This window comes from Mustela lutreola, chromosome 13 (genome assembly GCF_030435805.1).
Source record: "Mustela lutreola isolate mMusLut2 chromosome 13, mMusLut2.pri, whole genome shotgun sequence".
NCBI lineage: Eukaryota > Metazoa > Chordata > Mammalia > Carnivora > Mustelidae > Mustela > Mustela lutreola.
In genome coordinates, this window is record NC_081302.1 from 56,777,186 (window position 1) to 56,802,715 (window position 25,530).

General features: G+C 39.5%; 1 protein-coding gene across 1 annotated transcript in view; it reads left to right on the forward strand.

Moving 5' to 3' along the window:
• GTF2F2 (general transcription factor IIF subunit 2) overlaps window positions 1-25,530 on the forward strand; it is a 152,297-nt gene that overhangs the window by 309 nt on the left and 126,458 nt on the right. Inside the window, exons 2-3 of the mRNA XM_059143962.1 lie at window positions 12,811-12,884; window positions 25,253-25,271. Of these exons, the coding sequence (XP_058999945.1) occupies window positions 12,811-12,884; window positions 25,253-25,271 (93 nt within the window). The remainder of the gene's footprint in view (window positions 1-12,810; window positions 12,885-25,252; window positions 25,272-25,530) is intronic.

Genomic DNA, 25,530 nt, shown 5'->3' on the forward strand with positions numbered 1-25,530 from the left:
GAGAGCAACACATATCTTCAGAGGCAGGAGTCGTGCAGACTAATTTGCAGGTGAGGCAGTTAGTTGAGGGACGCAGTCTTTGAGACAATTAAGAGTCCGAACCTGCCTGGAACGGATTTCTTTGCCCACCATGTGTGGTTTTTCTGGGGTCCAGTGCTGATGTTCTCCGACTTGAGTGGTGTACTTTACCCCAGATTGAAGAATATTTCTGTGTCTCCTTTTGGTGAAAGTGATTTCAGTCGTGAGTCTATATAAGGAAGTTGAGTATCTGCTACCTGTACAGTCTTCTCGGCCAGAAAGTGAACGGGTCCCTGTGTACCCTTAACGTGTTCTTTTAGGTTGATGGCTCTTATTGGAGTTCTCAGGATAGCTGAGAGAGCTCTGAACTCGCGGAAGGAGAGGCCATTGAACTGGAGTGTTCTTTTTAGAGTGTTTTTTTGGAAAGGCAGCAATCTTGATTAGCCCTGAGTGAGCACAGTATTTTGTGCTCTACTTTTTCATATCAAGGAGTGTTGTCTCTTAGGGGAGTTTCATGAGACATATTTATGTTCAGAATGTGATTATGTCAGTCTTTGAACTAGGACCTTTGGTTTATTTATTTATTTATTTTTTACTTATCACATGGCTGAGTTCTCATTAGTTAAATCCGGGGGGCGCTTCCTGTCCACCTTTCTAAAAAAGGTCCCTTATGATCAGTTGCTGTCATCTCAAACTTGTATTATATTTTCAAAGCACTTGCTTCAGTCTAAAGTGATTGTATGTTCATGTGTTTAGTGTTGGTTACCTCCTTCTTTCTAGTGTGGGTGCACTCACATTCTGTGAGAATGGGATCCTTGCCTGTCCCAACCAGAATTGTGTTTGACACCTGATAATTGGTCACCAGATATGGAATGAATGAATGACCTCTTATTTATTATTCTTCAACCCCAGCTTTACTCTCTGGCACTCATTTGACTTCTCAAGGCTGTATCAGTATGACCTAACACGCTGGGGTAAATTTCTCCTAAGGCATTTCTTCTATTGCGTGCCAAGTGGAGGAGAATCATTAAGGAGAATTCCTTTGCAGATTGAAAGAGCTTGAAAAAGTGGTGGAACTTGAGATGATGCATTAATTCTTGAAGCACAATAAATGCTCAGTAAATATTGTATGCCGTACACAGTTGGGTGGGTGGACAGAGGCATTAGCATAGTATATTATGGAGAGTGGAAAAGAAATGGAAGACTGAAAATGCATATTAACATGGTGTATCCTGGAAAACAAAGGAGATTATTATGCTTAAAGCAGAGGGTTTGTGTAAAAAAAAGTTTGGGACCATATACTAATATTATCATATTATGAAATGGTGATGTCTTAACTTTAGTCTGCATCAGGTGAGGGTTTTGAGTAAGGCAAGGATGCAAATAATTCAAGGGGGTAAAAAAAAGCTAGAGAGGAAGATAACCAGAGTCAAAACTGGAAAACTATCACGGTATCATAGGATGTGGTAATGAAGTCTGGCGGGGAGGGGGTTAGGGAAACTTTTTCAGGGAAAGTTGTCAGGATTTGGTGACTATGTGAGAGTGTGAAAGAATATAACCTAAAATGAAATTAAAAAATAAAATGAAGTTAAAATTTTTAGTGTTCTCTCATGTGTGGGTATTTGAAGACATTTTATCTCTTTGAAAAGAACTCAAGCTGATGACTTGTTCTCGTTTTGTAAAGGTAGTTGTTAGACTATTTACTATTTACATTATCACTGTTTCTTCCTACCAGCCTTGGCATAGAGTATATCTTCTTTTTCTAATCTTAAGTATTATCAGAAAGAACAACAAAAAAAGCACATGCTCACAGATAGATCTTTCCAGGGTTTGAAAGGATGTTCTTGCCAGTTCTTGTTCTTTGACAAATTTATCTCTGAAAGATGACAAGAATTGCTAGCAAATACTTTCTGCCCTAAAGTCCATTCCTGTTCTTTACTTATTTGACAACTTCTGTTTCTGCTTCATTAGAGACCCAGTAGACTATTGGGTTTGATTTGCATAGCTGTCAGGTAACTTGAACTTGCTTCATTTGCAGTGGACTTAGTATCCAGTGTGATTTTCATGCCCATACAGGAGCATAATTGGATTTTCATCTCTGAATTATAGGAACAAATTATAGGACATCAAATTGTAATAGTCAATTTTTGGCTTTCTTTGCATGATATTAAGCTATAACATATTAGAAAGTATGTCTTTGTTCTTATACAGGCAGAATTTTTGAACAGAATTACGTACTGATTTCACGACTTTTCTCTATCTGTTTGTCTTTCTCAGTGTAGGAGCACCTGGGTGGCTCAGTCGGATAAGCATAAGCCTTTGGCTCAGGTCATGATCCAGATCCTGGAATCGAGCCCATGTCAGGCTCCTTGCTCAGTGGGGAGCCTGCATTGTCCCTCTGCCTGTGGCTCCCCTGGCTTTTGCTGTCTTGTCTCTCTGTCAAATAAATAGATAAATAAATCTTTAAATAAAAAAAATTTAAAAAGGAGACCGCCCCAGAACACCCCAAATTTCTCATTATAAATAATACTTTGAGTTCTGTTCTTTGAGGATCATTTGCTGTAAATATATGTAAATTTCTTCTTAAAGAATCTCAAAGTTTATGGGCCATCTTGTACATATTGTATTAATTCCATCACTAGAAAGTATAAAACAGAAATACAGTAAGGTATAATATACATGTAAGATCGCTGAGCATTTGAGCGGGAAACTAGTTGTTTTTCTGGCTGGAACAGGGAAGATTTCATAGAGAAGCTGACATTTAAGAAGATCTTATGGAGTTGATTAGTTAGGAAAAAACTTCCCAGAAGGGCTGGGGAGAACTAGAGGATTCAGAAAAAAGCAAATATAGAAGATTCTATCTTGGAATATCCTGTACTGTTCTGGCTTAATAAAATGCCATTTCTGAGATTTTGAGTATTTTAAATCTATAAGAGGTTGATGATCCAAATAAGCTTTAAAAAAAAATTATTTATTTATTTGACAGATCACAAGTAGGCAGAGGCAGAGGGAGAAGCAGGCGCCCCGCTGAGCAGAGATCCCGATTAGGGGCTTGATCCCAGGACCTTGAGATCATGACCTGAGGCGAAGGCAGAGGCTTAACTCACTGAGCCATCCAGGTGCCCTCAAATAAGTTTTGATAGGTAATAGACGTGGTTGGATTTAACTTTATGATGGGTACCATGTGCTAAAATGTAAAGTCACAGTTTTTAACCTTGTTACAGAGCTAGTACTTAACAGTTTGCATTACCTATTCTGTTGCTCAGTCTGTGCCACTTTACATTGCCAACTAGTCACACTATTACTACCCAGTTTATAACAAATCATGGTTTAAAAATTATAGAATATTTAAAAATATTTTAGCATAGTTCTGTTGTATGGCTCCCATTATTTAGACTTCTGGAAAAATCATCTTGTTACGGCTGGCTGGAGGGTAAGGTACATACACGATGGGGAAGAGGAGGAGATAAAGTTAGGAAGGTTATTAGGAGTGGTGGGATTTTTGTAAGTAATGAGTAGTATAGTGAGGCTTGAATTATAACAAATGCTACCTCCTTTTGAGGGAAAGAACAAGTGGAGGTTTTTTGTTTGTTTGTTTGTTTTTTAAGATTCTATTTATTTATTTAAGAGAGAGAGAAAGAGAGAACACGAGCAGGGGGAAGGGCAGAAGGAGAAGCAGGCTCCCGGCTGAGCAGGGAGCCTGATAGGGGACTCTATCCCAGGACTCTGGGATCATGACCTGAGCTGAAGGCATACACTTAACTGACTGAGTCACCCAGGCATCCCCAAGTGGAGGTATTAAGAAGGCCTGAATAGGTCTAAGCAGCAGCTTTCTAGCGCCCAGAAAGTTGTTTCTAACCCAGTCAGCTTTCCTCTTCTAGGTATTTTGACTAATGCTTGTTGGAGGAAAGGATCAAGAAAGACAAAAAAGGAACTTAGTTTTCATATGTACCAAGTATTTTATACAAAGCAAACCTATGAAGTAGATACTAAATATCTGCATTTTCCAGATGATGAAATTGAGGCTTGGGGAGGTTATCTTACCCAAGTAAGGAACAGTGTTTCAAATTTAGGTCTGTTTGGCTACATAGCTCATGCCAAGAGTAGGAAATGTCTTTTTACCAGTTTAGGTCTCTTTCATGAATTATCTCCCTGGGGAATAGAGGTGCGGGGAGGACTTCATTGCCGCCTTTGTTTCTTTGAGAGAGAGAGAAAGCACATGTGAGAGGGAGGGGTCGAGGGAGAGGGAGAAGTAGACTCTGATGAGCAGGGAGCCCAATGCGGGACTCAGCCTCAGGACCCTGAGATGACATAAGTGGAAGGCAGATGTTAATGGACTGAGCTACCCAGGTGCTCCTGGGGACTTCATTTTTGTGACCTTGGATCTCGTCAGTTCCATGTGATGATCTTCAAGAACACATGGGAATAAAAGCTCCGTGTCACAGACAAGGCTTCTCAGGAAGCGGATTCTGAGATGATTAGGTTTAGATTATTAGGGAGTGTTCCTGGGATCATTGCCTGTGGAAGGAAGAAGACTTAAACAGGATTGGTAAGTGGGTATGATGCAGTCTCACGGAAAGCTGAGGATGATTCCACAGGGAGTCTTCCAGGTGTCCTGATTTGGGGTGAGGTATACCCTATGTTGACCTGTCATTGTATGTGGTTTGCCCTAGAAAGAGTGTGATCTTGGCCAGAAGAAAAAAGAAAAGGGGCGCCTGGGTGGCTCAGTATGTTGAGCTCCTGCCTTTGGCTGAGATCACGATCTCAGGGCCCTGGGATCCAGCCCGGCATCAGGCTCTCTGCTCAGCAGGGAGCCTGCTTCCCCCTCTCTCTCCCTGCCTCTCTGCCTACTTGTGATCTCTCTCTCTCAAATAAATAAATAAAATCTTAAAAAAAAAAAAAAGAAAGAAAGAAAGAGGGAAGGAAGGAGCCAGTTCCCACATCACCTCTCTTCAGCTAAGTCAATGCCAAAGAGGGGCTAACAGCAAAGGGCTCTCTGTGGCCACACTCCCAGCAGCTGGGAGAAAAAGGCCTTCAGTCCTAAAGGGGGACATGGATGTCACATCACAGTGTCCATTACAGTGCCCTTAATTTGCTTGTATTCTGAGAGAAACAGGGTTTGGAGACTAGTAGTTACAGAACTAGATATTTGCTGAAGCAAAGTTAGCACAGAAGTTCAGGGGAGTAACATCTGTACATATATCATCTTAGCACCTTAGCTTCAGAGTCATGGTTGACCTTACTGCTCTGCCTGCTGTGTATGAATGGGTGTGTGGACTGATTCATCCCACAAGCTTTCAGTGATTGCCAGTCATTGTGCCAGGCTCTGAGTATGTTACGGTGAGTCGAAACAGATGTGGCCCCGTCTCTGTGAACTGGGATTTATAGTTTACTGCAGGAGATAGGCATCCATTAAATATTAGTTCTAATGAAAGCAGTTACAGACTTATCTCTCTGGACACTGAAGCCAGGAATAGTCTTCTGTCAGTGTGGATAATGAATTTGACCTAGTCTAGAGGGTCAAGGGAAGTTTCCCTGCGGAATTAATGCTTAAGTGAGTCATTTTCTGTTACTGTCTTTGGAAATCTGAGAAGACATGCCCTGTTGTACCTAATATCTTGTCTCCATCTGATCTTCTTTAATGAATATGAAGACAGTGGAAACAACACATATCTCACAAGTGACATGTTCACATGAGTGTTTTGGGAAATTTTACTTAGAGTAGAATTCAGGTGTTCTTATAAAAAGTAATTATGTGAGGAGATACACAGTTACTACAGTCAAGCTATTTCACTATGTATATCAGATCATCTTGTTGTATACCTTAAGTATATACAACTTGATTAAAAAATAAAAGAAAACATTTCAATTAAAAATATCAGCCATTCAAAATAGTATTTTGGAGGCTTGGGACCATAAATGCTATTAGTTTTTCTTCCTCATTTCCCTCCCTTTTTTTAGACTTAATGCTAATGGGCTGGAACTTCTGGGAAACTCACTTCCATAAGCTCTTGGTATAGAGAGTTATATGTATATGATTGACATACTGTCCTAAATGTATTCAGTTTTTCATTGAAAGAGTATAGCATTTTGCCAACCTTTTGAATTAAATAAGCTGGTAGGCTTCCCTGGGAATTTACAAGTTTATTATAATGATGATAATGCAGTATGAGTTCCAAACTTATTTATATCAATTAACTTCTAGAGCATAGTCTTTTTTTGGTAAGTTTTCAGTTGCTTGTGTTAGGTACAACTTACTGTAGTGAATTTGATTATTAAATTTGTTTTAGTGTACGATATAGTCTTCACTTTGAACTTCTGGTTGTTTGATGGCTTAAATTGTCATCTCTAGTAGTTTGATCAGAGACTCTTTTGACTTGCTTAATGTAGTGAAGAAGTGTGATCTTCTCAAGAGTTCAGTGGTCCAGAATATTCTTGTCTCTCCCTTATCTTAATAGCATCTCCAGGAACTAGCAGTAAGTGGATAGAGGCAGACTGGAAAATGATGCTCTCCACTCTTGGCATTTTCTTCCTTCCCCCTTGAGGTAGATCTCTGAAATAAGGTTTTTCTCTGAGAATGCAGTGAGGTTTATTAAAATTAAATTCTGTATCCTGGATGTATCCCAATAATGTCATCATTGTTATTACATTAACATTAGCTAATGTTTCCTCAGTATCCAGTCATTAAAATAGCTGCTCCTGCTACGTGCCAGGCTATTCTAGATGGGCTAGGGATATGGCAGTAAACAAAACAGACAAAAAAACCTGCCTTTTGCAGCTCACATTCTAATGGGGAAGGAGGATAGACAGTAAACTAACATATTTATAGCCCATGGTAAGTGCTCTAAAGAAACATGAATCAGGTCAAATGTGTAGTAAGTAGCTGGGGATGTTGTTTTATTTTTATTTTTTTAAAAAAGATTTTATTTATTTATTTGACAGAGCAAGAGATAACAAGCAAGCAGAGCAGCAGAGGGAGAGAGAGAAGCAGGCTCCCTACTGAGCAGGGAGCCTGAGGTAGAGCTCGATCCTAAGACCCTGGGATCATGACCTGAGCCAAACGCAGTCTCTTAACCAGCCGAGCCACCCAGGCGCCCTGGGGATGCTCTTTTAAGTAGGATGGGGGAAGGGCCTCACTGATAAGGTGGTGTGTGATCAGAGACCTAAAGGATATTATGGGGGCATGCGTTCCAGATATCTGGGGCAAAGAGTATTCCAGAGAGAAGTAACAGCAATTCAAAGGCCCTCAGATACGAGGTGCTGGGAATGTTCTCAGAGTCAAATGAATGAGAGAAAGTAGTAGGAGATGAGGCCATGGGCTAGCAGGGGGCTTGAAACACAGTAAGACATCATAGAATTTTTACTCAGAGTGACATGGAGAGGGAGTAGACCTAGAGCAGCAACATGGCATGGTGATTATGGAGCTGGACTGCCTAGGTTAGAATCCTGGCTTCATCACTAGTAATTGTGAGACCTTAGGCAAATAACTTTTTGGTCTCATTTTTTTTAATCTGCAAAAATGGGGTAATAGTAGGGAAGCCTGGGTGACTCGGTTGAGCATCTGTCTCTTGGTTTCGGCTCAATCATGATCTCCTGGTTGTGGGATCCAGCCCTGCATTGGGCTCTGTGCACAGTGCGAAGTCTGTTTTAGATTTTCTCTCCCTCTCTCAAATAAATAAAATCTTTAAAAAACTGAGATAATAATAGAGTTGTTAAGAGGATTAAGTGAAGTAACATCTGTAAAGTGATCAGAAAAGTACCTGGCTTGTAGTAAGCACTATGTAGATGTCTATGAAGTAAATCGAAAGGCTTTGAGCAGAATAGTATTAGTTGACTTCTGTTTTACGATAATGACTCTGGCTGCTCTCTTGAGAATAAACTGGACGTGGACAAGAGTGGAAGTTAGGAAATCTAGAGGCTATTACAATTATACAAAAGATGATGGTGGCTTGGGCTAGGATGGTAACCCTGGAATGGATGAGAAGGGACTGGAGTCCTGCTATAATTTGAAGTTGTTGCTCATAGAATATATCAGATGGTTGGATGTGGAATTGAGATAAAAGTAGCTATTTAGGGTAACTGCACAAAGTTTCAGACTGAGTACCTGGAAAAATGGAGTTGACTTTTACTGAGCTATGGAAAATTGTGGGAGGAACAGGTTATGAGGGAGAAATTAGAGTTTTGGTATGGATATTTTAAGTTTGAAATGTCCACTGAATATTCAGATGGAGAGCTTAAGTAGGCAATTAGTTATATAAGTTGGAACTTAAGGGGAGTTGCTCTAAATTTTAAGGGGACTTGCTCTAAATTTGGGAGTTGTTATTATACAGTATTTAAAGTCATGAGGCTGGATGAGAGTACATAAGATTGAATCCAGGTAGAGGAGAGAAGAGGTCTGAAGACTGAAACCAGAACCCTCTGCAGGTGAGAGGCTGGGAAGGTGAGAATCTAGATGCTCAGTGGGTTAAGCCTCTGCCTTCCGCTCATGTCATGATCTTAGGGTCCTGGGATGTGTGGGGACCATAAAGGAGAATCCAGAGAACTATGAGGAAAATCAAGAGAGATTGTGGTAACTTGAAGCCAAGTGAAGGAAGTGTTTGAAGGAGGAGCAAACAGTTCTCAAATATTGTTGATAGGTGTGGAAGATGAGACTGTACATTGGCTTGGCAGTGTGGAGATACTTGGTAACTAGGTCATCATTTTTAGTGGAGTGGTAGAGAGGAAGCCCTGTCTAGAGTAAAGCAGAATGGCAGAAGAGGAACTGCAGTCAGGCAGCAGGGACAGCTTTCAAAAAGCTTTGCTGAGGGGCACCTGGGTGGCTCAGTGGGTTAAGCCTCTGCCTTCCGCTCATGTCATGATCTTAGGGTCCTGGAATTGAGCCCCACATTAGGCTCTCCGCTCAGCAGAAAGCCTGCTTCCCCTCTCTCTGCCTCTCTGCCTACTTGTGATTTTTGTCAATAAGTAAATTTAAAAAAAAATCTAAAAAAAAAAGCTTTGCTGAAAAGAGAGGTGGAAAAATGGGACAGTGTGTGTAAAGAGTTATAGACTCTGCTCTTACTAGGTGTGTAACCTTGGGCAAATTTGCTAATTTTCATGTGCCTCAGTTTACTCATTTGCAAACTGGAGGAAATAACAAGATTGTGTGAAGATAAAGTGGTTAATACATTTAAAACATTGGAAGAGTGCTTGTCACTTAACGTATTAGTTATCTCTTCCTATATAACCACAGACGCAGAGGCTTAAAACAACATACATTTATTATTTCATGGTTTTGGTGGATCAGGAGCCCTGACATGGCTTAATGGGGTCTCCTGCTTCAGAGTCTCTCACAGGTTACAGTCAAGGTGTCAGCCAGGGCAGAATTCTCATATGAAGTCGTGACTAGGGAAAGAATGTTTCCAAGCGTGTGGGATTGGCCGATTGCAGTTCCTCGAGGTTATTGGACCCAGGGCCTAGGCTTCCTACCTGCCTACTTACTGGAGCCTGTCCTTAGTTTCTTGCCACCTGGGCCTCCCCAGCATGACAGCTCACTTCATCAAAGTGTGCAGACTGAAAAAACAAGAGAAACAAGGTACAAGTTTCTGTCTTATGTAACCTAATCACAGAAGTAACATCCCATGTGGAGAAAAGGAACCCTCTTGCACTGTTGTTGGGAAGGCAGAGTTGTGCAGCCACTATGGAAAGAAAACAGCATGGTGGTTCCTCAGAAAGTTGAAAGTAGAGCTACCCTTTGATCCAGGAATCACACTACTGGGTATTTACCCAAACAATGAAAAAACACTAATTCAGAGGGATATATGCACCCCATGTTTGTAGTAGCATTATTTATACTAGCCAAGATACGGAAACAGCCCAAATGTCTATCAGTTGATGAATGGATAAAGAAGATGTGGTGTGTGAACACACACACCACACCACACAGGAATATTATTTAGACATAAAAAAGAATGATATCTTGCCATTTACGGCAACATGGACAGAATTAGAGTGTTAGTGCTAAGTGAAATAAGTCAGAGAAAGACAAATACCTTATGATATCAGTCATATGTGGAATTAAAACAAAACAAAACAAGTGAACAAAGGTGGGGGAAGAGAAATAAACCCAGAAACAGACTTTTATCTATAGAGAACAAACTGATGGTTATCAGAGGGGAGGTGAATGGGGGGAATGGGTGAAATAAGTGATGGGGATTAAGGAGTTGCACATGTTGTGTGATGAGCACTGGGTAATGAAAATAAAAACTTAAAAAAAAAAAAAAAAAAGAAAAGATGGGGCGCCTGGGTGGCTCAGTATGTTAAGTGTCTGCCTTTGGGTCGGGTTATGATCCCAGGGTCCTGGGATGGAACCCCACCCACATCAGGCTCCCTGCTCAGCAGGCAGTCTGCTTCTCCCTCTCCCTCTCCATCTTTGTGTGCACACGCTCTCCTCTCTCTCTCTCTCTCTGTCTCAAATAAATAAAGAAATCTTAAAAAAAAAAAAAAGAAGAAGAAAATGGGGTACCTGGCTGTCTCAGTCAGTAGAGCATGTGACTCTTGATCTCACAGTTGTAAGTTCATGCCACATGTTGGGTGTGGAAGCCATTGGACAAATTTTGTAGCCAAAAAATAAAAATAAACAAATGAATCCTAGCCATAGGGGAAGGGGAGTAACATCCCATCACCTTTGCCATGTTGTATTGATGAGGAGCAAGTCACAGATCTCCTTCTCAAGAAGAGGTGATTACACAAGGCTGTGAATATCAGGAGGTGAGGATCATTGGGAGCCATTTTAAGAGTGTTCCTGCTGCATGTAGTGAACACGGTAGTGTTGGTGGTCATCATCATGGTCATCATTCTGATGGGGGAATGATTAAGTAGATAAGAGGAGAAAAATGATAGGATTGAAGAAAAGATGTCCTTGGTTAGACTACAGGGGAAGAAATTCAGTGCACAGTGAAGGGACTGACCATTGTTCATCTATTGTTTTTAGAGGTAGTCAGAGTAAAGGCCTCAGCTGTGGCTACATGGTAGCTGTAGAGGTTCTCTTAATCCTTGTTCCCTAGTTGGTAGAGAAGTTAGGTTATCAGCACAGAAAGAGAAGGGAGGGAGAGATGCTACTGTTGGCTTGAGAAGTGAAGAGAACTTGTGATTTAGCTGTAGTGGTAGAATGGATTGGCTAGGGAGATGGAGTTCAATTGCCAAGAATCTTGAAGGGCTTACTTGATGTTAGTAGCCATATATTTCAAGTGAGACTAGTTAGCATCACTGTGAATTTTTCTGCAGCTGCTCAGGTACAGTGTAGAGAAGTAACACAATCAAATCACACCAATTAATTAAGTACCAGTAGAGATTTGCTTTAATCGGGATTAAGGTTCTGCCGGGCCAGCATGATGGAGGTAGGGGCAAGGGAATGACTGATGTGAAGACGGGACATACAGAACTAGGGAAAAGTGCAGAGATGTTAGAGTCAGTGATTTGAAGGGATGGAAAAACTGTTGAAGTACTGAGGAGAGAGCCAGGAAGTTAGTGGTTAGTGTGATTGCTTAAAATACGAATTATGGAAGGGATACCACTACTGACAGGGAGAAAGTCTTGTGGTGTCTATATGTGTAGAGGACCCATTTGAACCAGTTACTTGGAATATGATGAAGAAAAGACACCATATTTCACCTAGGGGCTTTATTAGGGAATATGACTAATGTTCAGTAATTTTGGTGTAAAGTATGCATACATAATTGAAGAAACACCATTAGAATTTTCCTTTAAACCTTTTATTCGTGATTTTTTACTATATCTAAACAAAGCAGTGCCATTTGTTTGACTGATAATCAAGTGGTTCTTTTTGCAAATGAAATCTGGTAAATAGAATTTTTTTTTTCTTTCCAGCTTTGGAAGCTCTGATTTAGTTCTACACTGATGTTCGTGTTATCATTGCAAGATTGCTGGGGGAAATAGTAGTGACACATGACACTCATTGAGTACTTGCCATATGTGAGGTTTTATGCTTCCTGCTTTGTATGCAGTATCTCATTCCTCACAATAGGCTAACATTGAAGGTGTGTGCTGATTCCACAGTTCAAACTGCCTCTTAGAAGAAAGATTCAGCATGTAGTCTCTTAACCTTTTGGGAAATTAAAATCCTTCTGGTTATACATATCTAGTTACCCAGATTGCCTGGTTTCATAATTTACACATTATATAATCTTGGCTAATTTATATAATCCCCGGGTATCCCAGATTCATAATCTGTAAAATGAGGTAATAAACAGTACCTACCTCATAGAGATGTGAGGATTAAATGTGTAAATACATGGAAACTCGTAACAGTGTCAGGAAAGTAGTACTACGTAAATGTTAGCTATGATATTTAATCATTTATTTCAGCAGATCTTTTATCATTGGTCAGAGTTATTGTCTTACAGTAAAACTTGACTTTGAAATCTTCTTAAACTTTGTGGTATCTCTAAATAATATGTTAGAGTATTCTACTCCTCTGAGAAACCTCTTCTAGTAGCCTTTCTCATGTCTGAACTTTCAGTGGACTTGTTTGGGAACATAAGTTAATGCTTTGTTAAGGTATTTGACTAGTGTTAATATTGGGTCACCAGCTTGATTGACTTTAAGATCTTTGAAATTTAAAATGATTTATTAGTATCCCTTATAGTGCAAAATGTATAATGGAAGGCTGATACTCAATGATCAGTTTCTTACTATAGACAGGAAGTAAAGTAGAAGCAGTATATCATTTTATGTTTAAGAAGTTTGTTAGCATCTAAAGCATAGTCTTACTAGTGTTTTATTTATTTTTTTTAGGTTCCTAAATATTTGTCACAGCAATGGGCTAAAGCTCCTGGAAGAGGTGAAGTTGGGAAACTGCGGATTGCCAAGTAAGTTATTTCTATATTTTTGACATCTTAAAAAGCTGTTTTTTGAAATTTTTGTAGGTCCTTTAAAGTGTAATAACAGTTCTTTTTTGGATAGAGAATGTACCTAGAAAAGGAGAAGTAATGAGCATGCTAAGACATGTCAAGAGATGGTTAGGTGCACTCTAAGGAGTTATGTGTGCACATGCATGTTTGTGCATATGCATATAGATATGTGTGTGTGCATGCTCAGACACACACACACACACACACACCCTCTCTAGTGATCGGTGTAAATATAAAGTTAGGTTTATTGGCCGTGAAGCAGCACAGTATGTAGCTCCCTCATCCCTCCATCATCTCCACATCTTCTGAAGAGGTATGCTGGGGTTGGGTGTAACTGGATGCACCCCATTAAGTGCTTTAGTAGAAAGGTTTTTGTCATTGTCCCACCATGCCTACCTGTAGATGCATTGGAAAAGCATAGGAAACACGTGGTAAGCAGTGTAATGGTGTAATTTCCTGGTTGAAAAAATGGTCTTGTTAGGAAAGGAAGCCTCCAAAGCTCACTTGGTATCAGTCAGAGGCCTTACATTCCACTCTGTCCATTCGTTCTTAACCCAGCTGTAATCAAATTTTCACGCATGCTACTCCATTGAAATAGCTCTAATTTGTCATCACTGTCTTCCTCTTTATCAGTTAGCTTTTGTTTCATAACAGAGCAGCCCAAAATTTAGTGGCTTAGAACAAAAACCATTTTATTTGTTTATTTTTTTGTGGGGCAGTTCCATTTGGGGCTGACCTGACTGGTCTTCCTGGTTAGAATGGCCTCACTCATGTATCTAGTAGTTGGCTTGCTATCAGCTGGGGCAGGGGCCGTGTATGTTTCATTTCCAGCATGCTCATTCACATGATGGTGAAAGTGTGCTCATGGTTGCCAAGTCCTACTGAGGATGCAACTCATGCAGCCAAGCCCAGATTCAAGCAGGGTGCAATAGACCCCACTCTCGGTGGGAGTCACTGCAAAGGATTTCTAGTCCTTTTTTGCAGTCTGGCACATCCACATTCCTAAATATGAGTCATCTACCAGCTTTCCTAATTGTCCTTCAACAGACTTTGACATAGTAATCATTCCTTTCCTCAAACCCAATTTTTCATTTCACTTCTGGGACCCTATTCTCTTGGTTATCTTCGCTAGTAGGCTGTTCCTTCTCAGTCTTTTGCTGGCTCCTTCTCATCTTCTGAGTCTCTACATGTTATCTGACCCCAGGATTTTCTTTCTAATTCTTTTTTCTTTCTTACTTACCTTTGTTCTGACATATCTTTTAACTCTTCATTTTGTTTGAACAAAATATTGATTGGAAACAGTCATGCTTTTATATCCAAAGTTCTGAAGTTAGGTGGGGACAAGTAATATCTTATCCTCTCAGGAAATGACTACATGTTGAATAGCAGTACCAGGTTTGAATTCAGGACTTTGAGTGGTAAGAAAACTCCAGAAGGTGTCCATTCCAGCTCTGTCACTTACTATCAGTGAGCTTTTGTACAGGTCACTTCATCTTTTGAGTTTTAGGTTCCTTATCCCCAAAGTTGCCTATTTTGGAGGCCTTTTTTGTGAATCCAGTGAGATAATATGGAAATGGTTGCCATTTATTAGTATATTTAACTTTATAAAATAAACCAATTTCTGGTAAGTTGTAGATAAATCACATTTTCTTGTGAGTTGTCATACTTTTATTGAAAGAAAAAAGGAATGCACACTTTGCATACTTTTAAATCTGTGATCTTTTTTCTTTTTTAATGCAGATAATTAATACTTTTTCTCTTGTGGATTCAGAATTCCTTATAATTGGTTTTACTGAAAATGGGAGTCACTATCAAGATAAAATCTCAGCTATGTATGTCACTGAAAAAAGACAGACTACAGGAAAAACGCATTTAAGTGATGAACCATGTGGTTTTATGTAGTAACTAGACTAGAACTCCAGACCTGGGTTCTAGTCCTAAGTGGCTCTTGAAAGTTCTTTGGCCTTCGCTCTCTAAGCCTTAGCTTTCTTGTTTGTAAAATGTGGAAAATAATGCCTCACTAACCCATAGAATATTTATGAGACAAAGGAAATAGCTTAGGGTTGGTTTAAATGCATGGTAAACTCAGATGTTGTCCTTTTTCTGCCGTAAACATTGCATTCCTCAAAATCTCTGTATGAGGAAAATACCTAGTTGAGGACTGTGAAATCTTTTTTTTTTTTGGTGTGGGAAGACAGGGCTAGCATGGGGAATAGGGTAAAAGCTGAGGTTCAGGGAAACCTCTGCAAGCCTTTTGATCCCTAAAGTAGAACGAAGACAGCATGCTAAATAAGCAGCCGTGGGTATGCTACAGAATCTTTCTTCATCAGCCTTTGCTGGGTAGAAAATTTCAAGCTCTTTTTCTTCCTTATTTGAAGCAGATGGTTTACACAGTTGCATCTGATATTGGGTGGCCAGCCCCCTAGGTTTGCCTGGACAGGCCCCGTTTACATATTTCCCTGTGCAGTTATTACTCGTGTCCCCTCTTTCACGCTCTAGAGTATTCTGATTGTGACAGTAAGCTGTTTGCATTTAATGTTGTCAGGTGTGCATGTATTCTTTATGTTAAGGTAAAAGATCTAGCAGATTTTCTACCTAACATGATAAGGCTCTGTAGCACAATGGATAGTGCATTGGACTTCTAACATGATACATAACCAGTCTTGTCTTACGGATCTAGATCCTTTTAATGATGAAAACAGATTCATAATAACTAGTACCCTAAGATTGCAATGGAAATGCTTAAAAACAGCATATTCCATAGTAGGTCTCCTGGCTTGCTATCTTGTTTGTGCTATTAATTCTTTCAGTTTTCATTCCTTTTTTTTTTTTTTAAAGCTTACTTATTTTACTAATCTCTACACCCAACATGGGGGTCGAACTCACAACCCTGAGATCAAGAGTTACATGCTCTTCTGACTGAATCAGCAGGCGCCCCAGTTTTCATTCCTTTTACTGACTTACTAAATTCACTATTAAGCAAGTGTAGGATGATAAGGAATGGCTTTTCAGTCCGTGTGATGAGGTTATTAAGATTTTATTTGATTTCAAGCTAAATATGAGTCATCAGAGTTATGTGGCTATAAACAAAAGATTCCATTAATAGATGTTTGTTGCTTAGAATGAAGTGGGATGATAATCCCACTCTTTTCTTTCCCAGTTCCTGTATGGTGCAAACATTATGTTCAGTTCTTAGTGCTATACTTAAAGACAAATAAGTCTATGCTGTGCTATAGACAAATAAGTTCATAACTTATTTGATGTACTGATGGACTTATTTTGCTTAGCATCCTAGTCCCTTTAGTAGAGTGAGACTAGGATAAAGAGAAAACTAAAAAGCTCAGTGCCTTGTAAGGAGTATTTGAAGGTACTATGGCTGTTGAGAGAAGCCTTAAGGCATACCAGGTAAAACCATCTTCAAATTTTCTTTTTTTTTTTTTTAAGCAAGATTTAGCCCGCTCTTTTTTTTTTTTTTTTTTTTTTTTTTTAAGATTTTATTTATTTATTTGACAGAGAGAGAGATCACAAGTAGGCAAAGAGGCAGATGGGGGCAGGGGAAGCAAGCTCCCTGCATTGCAGAGAGCCCGATGCGGGCCTCAATCCCAGGACCCTGAGCTCATGACTTGAGCCAAAGGCAGAGGCTTAACCCACTGAGCCACCCAGGCGCCCCATCTTCAAATATTTTTAAGGCTAGGAAATACATAATCAACTATTGATTTTTAGAGCAGATTAACCAGTTTATGGATTATCTATATGGCAAAAGAATGTATATTTGGGTAAAACATGAAAACAGTTAAGGTTTTTAAAAGCCAGGGTAGCGTACTAGTTATGATTATGGACTCAGGAGTCATTCAGCTCTGGACTTGTCCAGACCTTGTCGCTTACTAGTTATGTGATTTTAGGTGAGTTGCTTCCCCTCTCTGTATCCTCATCTATTGAAAGGAATTGGTATTAATACTTCTTGGGTTCAATGCATGTAAAATGGTCAGTAGTGTTCACCTACTGTCGTGCCACAAACTGCACAGTATAGACCATTGGCCCTGCTTATGTCTGATGTGGATTGGGGATGGGCCTCCCTTCCCCAGCACATCTCCCAAAGATAGTAGCAGCTTGCTGAGCATTGGGCCAGAAGCTAGGAAGATCTACCTTGTGTGGTTGTTCATTCCAACAGAGACAGGCCTGTGGAATAGAGAAATTGGGAGAGGCAGAGGAGGGGGAGAAAACATGCAGCTGAGAGTGCAGCTTTCCCCAAATTTGGTGTTGTTTATACCTGGAAAAAGGACAGTTAGCCTTTTTTAGCAGCTGTTAACATTTGGGCCATTTTTCTTCCAGTTTATGTAATGTTTCTAAATCATTGTACTTGGATTACTTTTATCCCTTTGGATATCTGATGTGTACTGCATTTTAGTTAGCTTATAGTTTTGCTTTAGCTTGTTTCATTTCCCCCCATCCGCAATCCTCTAAGTTGTTTAGGTTTTAAAGCCAGCCTTCTGGGGCACCTGGGTGACCCAGTTGGTTAAGCATCTGCCTTCAGCTCAGGTCATGGTCTCAGGGGTCCTGGGTTGGAGTCCCGCATCGGGCTCCCTTCTTATCGAGCAGTCTGCTTCTCTCTCTTCCTCTGTCCCTTCCCCCTGATTGTGCCCTCTCTCTCTCTGTCTCTCTTCTTTCTCTCAAATAAAGTCTAACAAAAAAAATAAAAGAACAAAACCTCAAAACAAACAAAAAAACCCAACTAACTTTCTTTCTTTCTCTTTCTTTCTATTAACATATAATGTATTATTTGTTTCAAGAGTAGGGGTCAGTGATACATAAGTCTTGCACAGTTTACAGAGCTCAGCATAGCACATACCCTCCCCAGTGTCCATTACGCTGCCACTATATCCCTCCCACCTCACTTTCATTCCAGTTTGTTTCCTGAGATTAAGAGTCTCTTATGGTTTGTCTCCCGCTCTGATTTCATTTTTTCCTCTCTTCCCCCATGATCCTTTGCCTTGTTTCTCAAATTCCTCATATCAGAGAGATCCTATGATAATTGTCTTTCTCTGATAGACTTATTTTGCTCAGCATAATACCCTCTAGTTCCATCCATTTCATTGCAAATGGCAAGATCTCATTTTTTGATGGCTGCATAGTATTCCTGTGTGTGTGTGTGTGTGTGTGTGTGTGTGTACACACACACCACATCTTCTTTATCCATTCATCTGTTGATGGACATCTAGGCTCTTTCCATAGTTTGGCTGTTGTGGACATTGCTGCTGTAAACATCGGGGTGCACGTGCCCCTTCAGATCACTACATTTGTATCTTTAGGGTAAATACCCCGTAGTGTGATTGCTAGGTCATGGGGTAGCTCTATTTTTAACTTTTCAAGGAACCTCCATGCTGTTTTCCAGAGTGGCTGCACCAGCTTGCATTCCCACCAACAGTGTTGGAGGGTTCCCCTTTCTCCTCATCCTCACCAACATCTGTCTTTTCCTAACTTGTTAATTTTAGTCATTCTGTCTGGTGTGAGGTAAACAACCTTCTTTCTACATCACCATCCTGCCTCAGAAAACTTCGGTTTTTGAAATGCTTTCCGTATGCTCTATTTTATTGACAATCATGCAGTCTGTACTAGTAAAGCTTTTGTCAGAGACTTAATATCTAGCTTTATTTCTTAACACACATAACATTGAAGATCATTAAAAATATGCAGACAAAAAATGAGATATCATTTTTCTGTTATAAAATTGACTGAATTTAGTATAATCTTGTACTGATGAGTTTAAGTCAGTGTGAACTTTCTGAAGACCAGCCTGGCAGCATATATATGCATACATACATATATGTATACATAACACAGTCACATGTACTAACATACACATTACTGCTCAAAATAAAGAATAATAATCCCACTGTTTTCTAGTTAGCTCACAGTGCTGTTTGTTCAGTTCTTGCTGCTGCCTTTATAGAAAGACACAGATAAACTCATCCAGCAGAGTGGGACTGGGATAATGAGAAGGCTAGAAATAACTAATAACATATTCATGTTCTTGACCCGGCATTTTCACGGAACTTATCCTGTGGAAGTAACAAGTTAGTGATGCAAAAATTGAGGATATTCATTTTAGCATTGTTACAGAGAAAAATTAGTAATATTCTCAGATCCTTAGTAGGGTATTAATGAAGTAACCCGGGCCCATTTTGAAATTATTTAATACTTTTATTTTTACTTTAATTTTATTCTTTTTTAAAGGTTTTATTTATTTGTGTGAGAGTGAGTGAGCGAGCACACAAGCAGGGGGAGCAGCAGGCAGAGGGAGAAGCAGGCTCCTCATATCGAGCCTGATGCGGAACTTGATCCCAGGATCCTGGGATCCTGACCCGAGCCAAAGGCAGACACTTAATGAACTGAGCCACCCAGGCGTCCCTTAATATTTTTATTTTAAAACTACAGAAAAGTTAGAAGAACAGTACAGAGGGCTTTTTTTTCTTTTTTATGACAAAAAGGGTATTCTTGTACATATTATAGTCATAGCATATCCCTTCAAATCAGTTGATTAAAATCAAATAGTACTACCTAATCCTTAGACTTTATTCAAGATTTGCCAGTTGTCTTCATCCTGTTTTATAGCAAAAGAATCCAGTGCAAAATCTTGAATTGTATTCTGTTGTCAGGTCTCTTAGTTTTCTTAAATCTAGAACATTTGGAAGTCTTTCCTTGACTTGGGTACTCTGTATGAACACTCTCCATTATTTTATGAAATTTGAGTTTGATGTTTCTTCATGGGTAGATTGGCGTTACGTATCTTTGGCAAGAATATCAGTGAAGGTGAAGCTGGGTTCTTACTGTATTCTAGCAAGGTTTGCATGTTTTCATTTTGTCCCATTACTGGTAGTGGTAACTTTGATCACTTGATTAAGGAGAGTCTTATGCTTTTTCATTGTAAATTTATTCTTTTCGCCTCGTGGTACTTTGGGACTATGTAAATATTCCATTCCTCATTAGATTTTCCACTTTATTTTATCTTGGTTAGTATGAATTCTTGATTCCTGTTTTAGTTAATGGGTCACAATTTGTTAACAGTCATCATTTATGCTGATGTTGAAATTGTCCAAATGTAGCCATTGGAAGCTCCTCCTAAGCTGGTTCCCATGTCCATTTTTTTTCTTTATTGTGGTAAAAACAAATAAAAATTTACCATCTTAACCCTTTTTCAGTGTACATTTCAATAGTGTAAGTCCTGTGGCCTTTTGACTTGTCTTTGTCATTCTTTGAACACTTACTTTTTGTCATAGAAAAAAGGTATAGATTCATCTTACGTATTTCTGTCTGAGCCTGAAGTCCCATATTTTTCCATGGATCCTAGTTGTTTCTAGAGAATGATATTTAGAAGCTAAGATCTGGATACTACAAGTGCTCATTGTTGTTCCCAGACCCCTTCAGGGACAGAGTTAGGGAGTATATGTACCATACACATTTACATCTATATTAATTTGTATATTTTTATATTTTGAAAATAATAAATTTACACCAGTATCCAGTTCTAGTCCAACACCACTGAATGTTTTCAGTTTTCTCCCTTTTCCTGTTTGTACCTCTTTTCTGAAAGTGAAGAACCTGGTTCCTGTTGTATTTAATACATATTCACTTACTTGTTTGGGCCTCTGTTCTACTTGTTTAGAACCCCATCTTCCCCACCAATGTGAATGCCCTCCCCACCTGACTTGGGCTATGGCATCCCCTATTAGGCTGCTGCTTTTGCAGTTCTCCACAGGGATGTTCTTTTCAGCACATTCAAACTGTCATCCCCTCCTGTCCTCGTATACATGCCTGTTTACCCCTCTAGGACTCCCAGCAGCGGGCTTTAGGTTTTCTTCCCATGTGAATGAGCTGACCCTGCTTCGTTCTAACACACTTCTCATTGAGCCATCCTTTGTGGGGATGCCCTCCTTACCCTCTGGGGCTCTGACACCTTGCTCCAGGCTACCTCTTCTGCCCCAGGTACTTGTTTTTCATCTCATTTAGTCTATGCTTAACCCTGCTCAACCCAGTCTGCAGATACCTACCTTGCTTGGCTTCACCTGATGGTGAAATTTTGAGCTGAATTGTTCAAGAAGGGGATGTATGAATAGGAATTCAAAACAAAACCAAAAAATCCAGGGATGCCTGGGTGGCTCAGTTGGAAGAACGTGTGACTCTTGATCTCAGGGGTTGTGAGTTCAAGCTCCACATTGGGTGTAGAAATTACTTAAATAAATAAAACTTAAAAAAAAAAAAATGAGGGCACATGAAGTAATAAGCACCGGGTGTTATATGCGATTTATGAATCAGTGAATGCTACCTCTGAAACTAATAATACAGTATATGTTAATTAAATTAACATATTAACTGATTAAATTAATCCGTGAATGCTACCTCTGAAACTAATAATACAGTATATGTTAATTAAATTGAATTTAAATAAAAATTTTTTCAAAAATCTTGAACCAGTTAAAAGTTTTGGTATTATTTGGTTGATTCACTTACCTTGGAAAACGAGGTGTTTTATTGATTAGTGAAAAGTCTCCTCCTATTGGTGTCAAATCTAAGATGTATTTAAAAATAACAAAAAGGAAAGACAAATGATTAATTTTTTAAAAAGTCAAGAGGAATGGGGCTGAAGTATAAAGAAGTAGCTGTGGAGTATTGAGAAATGGACACAGAGTAATGAAGGAGAAACTAACTGCACAGTGTTAGGCATTCAGTGAAAGGATGGGCCACATGTTTGCTTCATTTATGTCTGAAGGTATTACTGTGTTAATGTTTTTAATTTTAACTGTAGTTCATCATGAAGAGGATGTATTTTATTGGTAATATTGAATAACAAAAGGTCATATATATACCAAGACAAAAGAATATGTAATCCTAAGTACTTCCCCAATGAAAAGAGAGTCAACATTGCATTTTAATATGTGAAAGACTGAGAAGTCCTGCAGGAAACAAACCTGTTTAAGATTCTGAACTTCTTAGTTTGGCCTAAGAGGCTCTTTACCACCTGACTCCTGCCTGCCATTCACTGATTTTAGAAAGAATGTACTAGGGACGCCTGGGTGGCTCAGTCTGCTAAGCAACTGTCTTCAGCTCAGGTCATGATGCCAGGGTCCTGGGATCAGGTCCATATCAGGTTCCTTGCTCAGCAGGGAACCTGCTTCTCCCTCCCTAAGATTTTAAGAAGAAAATCTTAAAAGGAAGACTATGCTGGATCTTCTCATGTCTGTGTTTAATTGGATTCTCTTAACCTGTAATGCCTCCATGTTATTGACCTCACCCCTCATTCTGTTCATCTCTTGCTGGCTTTCCCATCTGCATTTTCATGACAGTGTGTTATACCTCTGTCATCAAGTAACTATCCAGTTTATATTGTTCATGTATTGGATCTTTTTTCATTAAACTAAGACCTTTTTAAAAAGATTTTTAAAAAATATTTACTTATTTGATAAGAGACACAGCGAAAGAGGAAACACAAGCAGGAGGAGTGGGAGAAGGAGAAGCAGGCCTCTCCTGAGCAGGGAGCCCAGTACAGGGCTTGATCCTAGGACCCTGGGATTGTGACCTGAGCTGAAGGCAGATTCTTAATGACTGAACCACCCAGGCACCCCAAACTAGGACCTTCTTGATGATAAAGACCTATGTTCATACTATACCATGCACTTGGTAAAATGCCTAATGGTTGTAGAGTAGACACTTAATGACAGAATGAGTGGTTGAGCCACTGAATGAAGGCAGGTTGGAACTTGACCTGGTGTGATGGAAAAACATTAGTATTCTAACTGGTGTTCATATCCATTTTATATATATTCTGGTTCAAGTTTCTAGGAGCATGTTTTGTACTTTATTCTTTTGTTCAAGTGATACGGCTCTCGATTGCTTGAGGAAATAAAGTTCATGCTCTGTACTATAATACTCAAGATATCCCATGTTCTAGCTTCAGTTCTCCATCTTGGTTTATCTCCCACTATTCCTTTTTTTTCAAATTAATTAATTAATTAATTAAAAATTTTTTTTAAAAAAAATATTTATTTATTTATTTGACAGACAGAGATCACAAGTAGGCAGAGAGGCAGACAGAGAGAGAGGAGGAAGCAGGCTCCCTGCTGAGCAGAGAGCCCAGTGTGGGGCTCGACCCTGGGATCATGACCTGAGCCGAAAGCAGAGGCTTTAACCCACTGAGCCACCCAGGTGCCCCAATTAATTTATTTTTTTCAGCGTAACAGTATTCATTGTTTTTGCACCACACCCAGTGCTTCATGCAATCCGTGCCCTCTCTAATACCCACCACCTGGTTCACCCAACCTCCCACCCCCACGTCTTCAAAACCCTCAGATTGTTTTTCAGAGTCCATAGTCTCTCATGGTTCACCTCCCCTTCCAATTTCCCTCAACTCCCTTCTCCTCTCCATCTCCCCTTGTCCTTCATGCTATTTGCTATGCTTCACAAATAAGTGAAACCATATGATAATTGACTCTCTCTGCTTGACTTATTTCACTCAGCACAATCTCTTCCAGTCCCGTCCATGTTGCTACAAAAGTTGGGTATTCATCCTTTCTGATGGAGGCATAGTACTCCATAGTGTATATGGACCACATCTTCCTTATCCATTCGTCCATTGAAGGGCATCTTGGTTCTTTCCACAGTTTGGTGACCATGGCCATTGCTGCTATAAACATTGGGGTACAGATGGCCCTTCTTTTCACTACATCTATATCTTTGGGGTAAATACCCCGTAGTGCAATGGTGGGGTCATAGGGAAGCTCTCTCTTTAATTTCTTGAGGAATCTCCACACTGTTCTCCAAAGTGGCTGCACCAACTTGCATTCCCACCAACAGTGTAGGAGGGTTCCCCTTTTTGAACATCCTCTCCAACACATGTTGTTTCCTGTCTTGTTAATTTTGGCCATTCTAAATGGTGTAAGGTGGTATCTCAATGTGGTTTTAATTTGAATCTCCCTGATGGCTAGTGATGATGAACATTTTTTCATGTATCTGATAGCCATTTGTATGTCTTCATTGGAGAAGTGTCTGTTCATATCTTCTGCCCATTTTTTTAATATGATTGTCTGTTTTGTGTGTGTTGAGTTTGAGGAGTTCTTTATAGATCCTGGATATCAACCTTTGGTCTGTACTGTCATTTGCAAATATCTTCTCCCATTCCGTGGGTTGCCTCTTTGTTTTGTTGACTGTTTCCTTTGCTGTGCAGAAGCTTTTGATCTTGATGAAGTCCCAAAAGTTCATCTTCACTTTTGTTTCCTTTGCCTTTGGAGACATATCTTGAAAGAAGTTGCTGTGGCTGATATCGAAGAGGTTACTGCCCTGTTCTCCTCTAGGGTTCTGATGGATTCCTGTCTCACATTGAGGTTCTCCCACTATTCCTTAGTGTGTATTCTTCCAGCCAAATGTGACTACATTTCATGATCAGACTCTTTCTGGCTTTGCTCAGCTGATACTTCAGATATTCCTGTCTCAGCCTGTTGAAATCCCGGTACTCTTCAAGACTTAGCTCAGGTTTTTTTTCTCAACTCTTGAAAGGGAAGAAATGGTGTCCTATCTGATCCTGGCACATTGGGGCTCTCTTATTTAACTTTAGTTAAAATGTTACAGATGTAATTTTTATATCTTCTGGCTGATGACAGAGATCTTTTTTTAAAAAAAATTCTTTTTAAAGATTTTACTTATTTATTTGACAGATCACAAGTAGGCAGTGGAAGGCAGAGAGAGAGGAAGGGAAGCAGGCTCCCCGCTGAGCAGAGAGCCAGATGCAGGGCTGGATCCCAGGACCCTGAGATCATTACCTGAGCCAAAGGCAGAGGCCTAACCCACTGAGCCACCCAGGTGCCCCATGAGGACAGAGATCTTAGACTCCGTACTTTGCTTATAGTAGATATGTAATATATGGCTTTAAATTAGACTATTACATAGGGTGTAGAAATAAAGATAGAAATTGTAAAGAGATCAGTGCTTGGTTAAAATATTAGGCAGGTTGTCGGGGCACCTGGGTGGCTCAGTTAAAGCTTGTGATCTCTGTCTGTCAAATAAGTAAATAAATAAATAAAAATCTTTTTAAAAAATATTAGGCAGGTTGTAATAGTGTAAAGTGATACAAACTCAATAACTACACATAGGATTAATGTGATTTTGTTTTTACTGTATGATTATAAGTAGGTTAGTTGAGGAGAGCCAAGGGTAAGTATTAGTTGATCTATGTGTCTTAGTCTGTGTAAATATGATGTAGTGTTATTTTTTTAGTTTTTAGTGTACACTTGAAGAAAACATGAAATCTAAATAAAAGTTTTTCCTTTCTTTTGTAGGAGTCAAGGAAGGACTGAGGTGAGATTATTTCTATGAAAATTTTATTTAAAACACAAGATTATTTTACTATGTATTAGTAATAGTAAAAAGAAGGTGGTATTTGCATTCTGGAAAACTCCACATCAAACTAGTTGCTGATGGTGAGGAACACATAACAGTGTAAATGCCACTTTTGTGTAAATGAATGGACTCCTGGTTGTTCATTCTTAGCATTTTTCTGCTTTGACCTAAACTATCCCATCTCGGTACTGTGAGGCTTACTGTTGCTTCAGTAATG